The sequence below is a fragment of the Aplysia californica genome, unplaced genomic scaffold (assembly GCF_000002075.1).
Source record: "Aplysia californica isolate F4 #8 unplaced genomic scaffold, AplCal3.0 scaffold01271, whole genome shotgun sequence".
Lineage (NCBI taxonomy): Eukaryota > Metazoa > Mollusca > Gastropoda > Aplysiida > Aplysiidae > Aplysia > Aplysia californica.
This window is the reverse complement of record NW_004798541.1, coordinates 11,156-13,858: the sequence shown is the minus strand read 5'-3', so window position 1 is coordinate 13,858 and position 2,703 is coordinate 11,156. Positions and strand designations below refer to the sequence as shown.

Below are 2,703 nucleotides of genomic sequence, written 5' to 3'. Positions count from 1 at the left end.
ACGCACAACAACGACAAACGAGAACACAACACCGACGCTACGACGAGCCTCGCCTAACTGGCTTTCTTGACGTCTGTGCCCAGATCCAGCGTCTGCCACTCGTCATCGTCGTCCTGCGCCCACACCTCGTTGTCCCAGCCGTCGTTGTCCCCGCCCCGCGACCTTGAGCCCGCCGAGCTGCCCTCCTCCTCCCCCAGGTCCAAGAGATTGCCCACCAGCGGCTGCTTCTGCTTGGACGAGGTGCCAGACAGTCCAGAGTTCCAATCCGCGTCATCCCAGCCGTCAGATGATGAGACCGCTGTCGAGGATTTCTGAGACTTCTTTTTCGACTTGGAGGAGAGCGAGGAGGAAGACGAGGAAGATTTGGCCGAAGTCTTGGAGGAGGAGTCTGTCTTCCAGCTGTTCCAGTCATCATCGTTTTTCTTCTTGTTCTTCGACTTGGCGGCCGGGGAGAGGCCCGAAGTGTCGTCATCGTTCAGCCACGCCTCCAGGTCGTCTTCGTTACCGGCGGACCAATCAGAGCTATTCTTTTTGCTGGGCTTTTTGGAGGAGGAGGACCAATCCGAGTCTTGTCCCCAGTCGCCCCAGGACTCGTCCTCGTCTCCCAGCAGGTGGCTCTTGGAGGAGTCACTGGGGACGGAAAAACACACAGCGTTTTGGGGTTTTTTCATAAGAGTTTTTAGTTTTAGTAGGGGTTTTACCGCGCTCCCAACTGCATAAGGTCATATGAGTGCCAGAAGATTAGAGGTGTTACAAGAGAGTAACAAACATTTTTAAAAAAGAAGGGGGAGATAAGGACGATAGATGTTTGATAGGAAAGAAGAAGCAAACCACACCAGAGCACCCGCCAACCACCCACATAAGAGTGTTACGGCACTTGCAATACAATAAGGTCATATAAGAGCCAAAGATTAGAAGTGTTACAAGAGAGTAACAAACACAAAAAAGGAGGCGAGATAAAGATGATAGATGTTTGACAAGAAAGGAGCAAACCACACCAGAGAACCTGCCAACCACCCACACACAGAACATGGGAATGTGTGTGGGGACCAGCTAAGAAGGCAGCATAGAGGATTATATAATTATAACACTGTAGGGTTTTTTTAAATAAAGGAGCTTTTTTCTTTGTTTTAGTACGAGTTTTACAGTAACAGCAACACAATATTAGGTCATATGGTCGCCTTTAAGCACAAGGGGGCTATCCCAAAAAATGCTGTTTTGAGAAAATCTAAGGTAAAGTTTTTGCCCCTAGTGCAGTTTCTTTGAAAGATAAGGAGAGTTTTCTCTATAACTAAACAAAAATACACACCAATGAAATCAAACTTCTACAGGTACGGCAATGCCTACTTTTGGTGTAGGTCAAGATTTCAAGAAACCCCCGAAATCTGGGTTAGCTGGTTTGCCCTTAAAAGCGACCATATATGTGTCGAAGATTGGAGGTGTTACTAAAGAGTAACACAAAGAAAAGGAGGAGGAGGGATAGTTTTTTTAGTTTTAGTCAGAGTTTTACTGCATCTTGCAGCACAATAAGGTTATAAAAGTATCGAAGATTAGAGGAGTTACAAGAGAGTAACAAACACAAAAGAGGAGGAGAGATAAAGGACGTTAGAGGTTTGACAGGAAAGAAGAAGCAAACCACACCAGAACACCCACCAACCACCCACCGGAGGAGAGATAAAGGGGATAGATATACAATAGGAAGGAAATAATAAACTATATCACAGCAACTGACAACTACCCACCAAAAAGAAGGTTCATACATGACACAAAATGACATATCACAGACACGTAATGGTATACTAATTTGACAGGGTCCAATCACATGATGGACACTGGCACAACCCCCCGCCCCCCCTCCCCCACCCCAAATACAACAAATTTTAAAAAATCAAAACAAAACCAGCAGACCAAGCACCCATGCAACAACTTACTCTCCACTGCCGTAGGATGAGCGCCCGAGCAGCGAGGACTTCTCTCCGGGGCTGGTGTCAGCTGAGGTCAAGGTCGTCTTGGGCTCTCCCCACAGAGACTGTAAGTCCTTCCATCCTTTGGTGCCAGCAGCTGAGAGCTGAACACGTTGTTGGTGGTTCGGGGGGGGGATGAGATTCGATTTTTAGTAAAAATGAAGCACATTCGTTACAAAAATCTCATGAAGAAAAAAAAAAATTTCCAAAAAAGAAAGAAGCACATTGAAACGCTAATGATCATTTGACAGCTTCATGATCCAGGGTCAGTTTAATTTGAGCTTCACCAAGCACAGTTTTGGTACCCCAGGATAAAGGGTAGTGCTAAATTTAGTGGGCGACTGCCTATAATTAGATCCGGTTTGTAAATACGACAAAGCAAAAGATAGCTTCCTTCGTACTGAAAAGGCATTGCTGAATTCAAATCTGCAATTAGTTTTATGAAGTATGTCGAGCATTAACAGTAAGCAGAATACAGGATATGACAACAAATGACAGCACCTGTCATTGTGGTCGCGTGCATTTTGGGTTTTTTTAAAAGTAGAGTTTTTACAGCGCTCACAACTAGCGCCAAGGGGTGGATGTCAACAAAGAAGTCTAAAAGGGGAATCAGGCCTACTCTGCTCACCTCTCTAGCTTCAACAGCACAAGTCTACTTCAACTATTAAGGCACCTCAGAAATAGCAGTTCACAGGACAGAGACAAACATACAAAAGAAGTAGAGGAAAATGACGAGAGT

General features: G+C 45.5%; 1 protein-coding gene across 1 annotated transcript in view; it reads right to left on the bottom strand.

Annotated features, from left to right (window-relative positions):
* Positions 1-2,703, bottom strand: part of LOC101853213 (ADP-ribosylation factor GTPase-activating protein 1) — a gene marked incomplete at its 5' end in the record, with an annotated part of 4,185 nt that continues 1,482 nt past the window's right edge. The window contains 2 exon segments of the mRNA XM_005112428.2: positions 1-630; positions 1,932-2,068. Of these exon segments, the coding sequence (XP_005112485.2) occupies positions 54-630; positions 1,932-2,068 (714 nt within the window).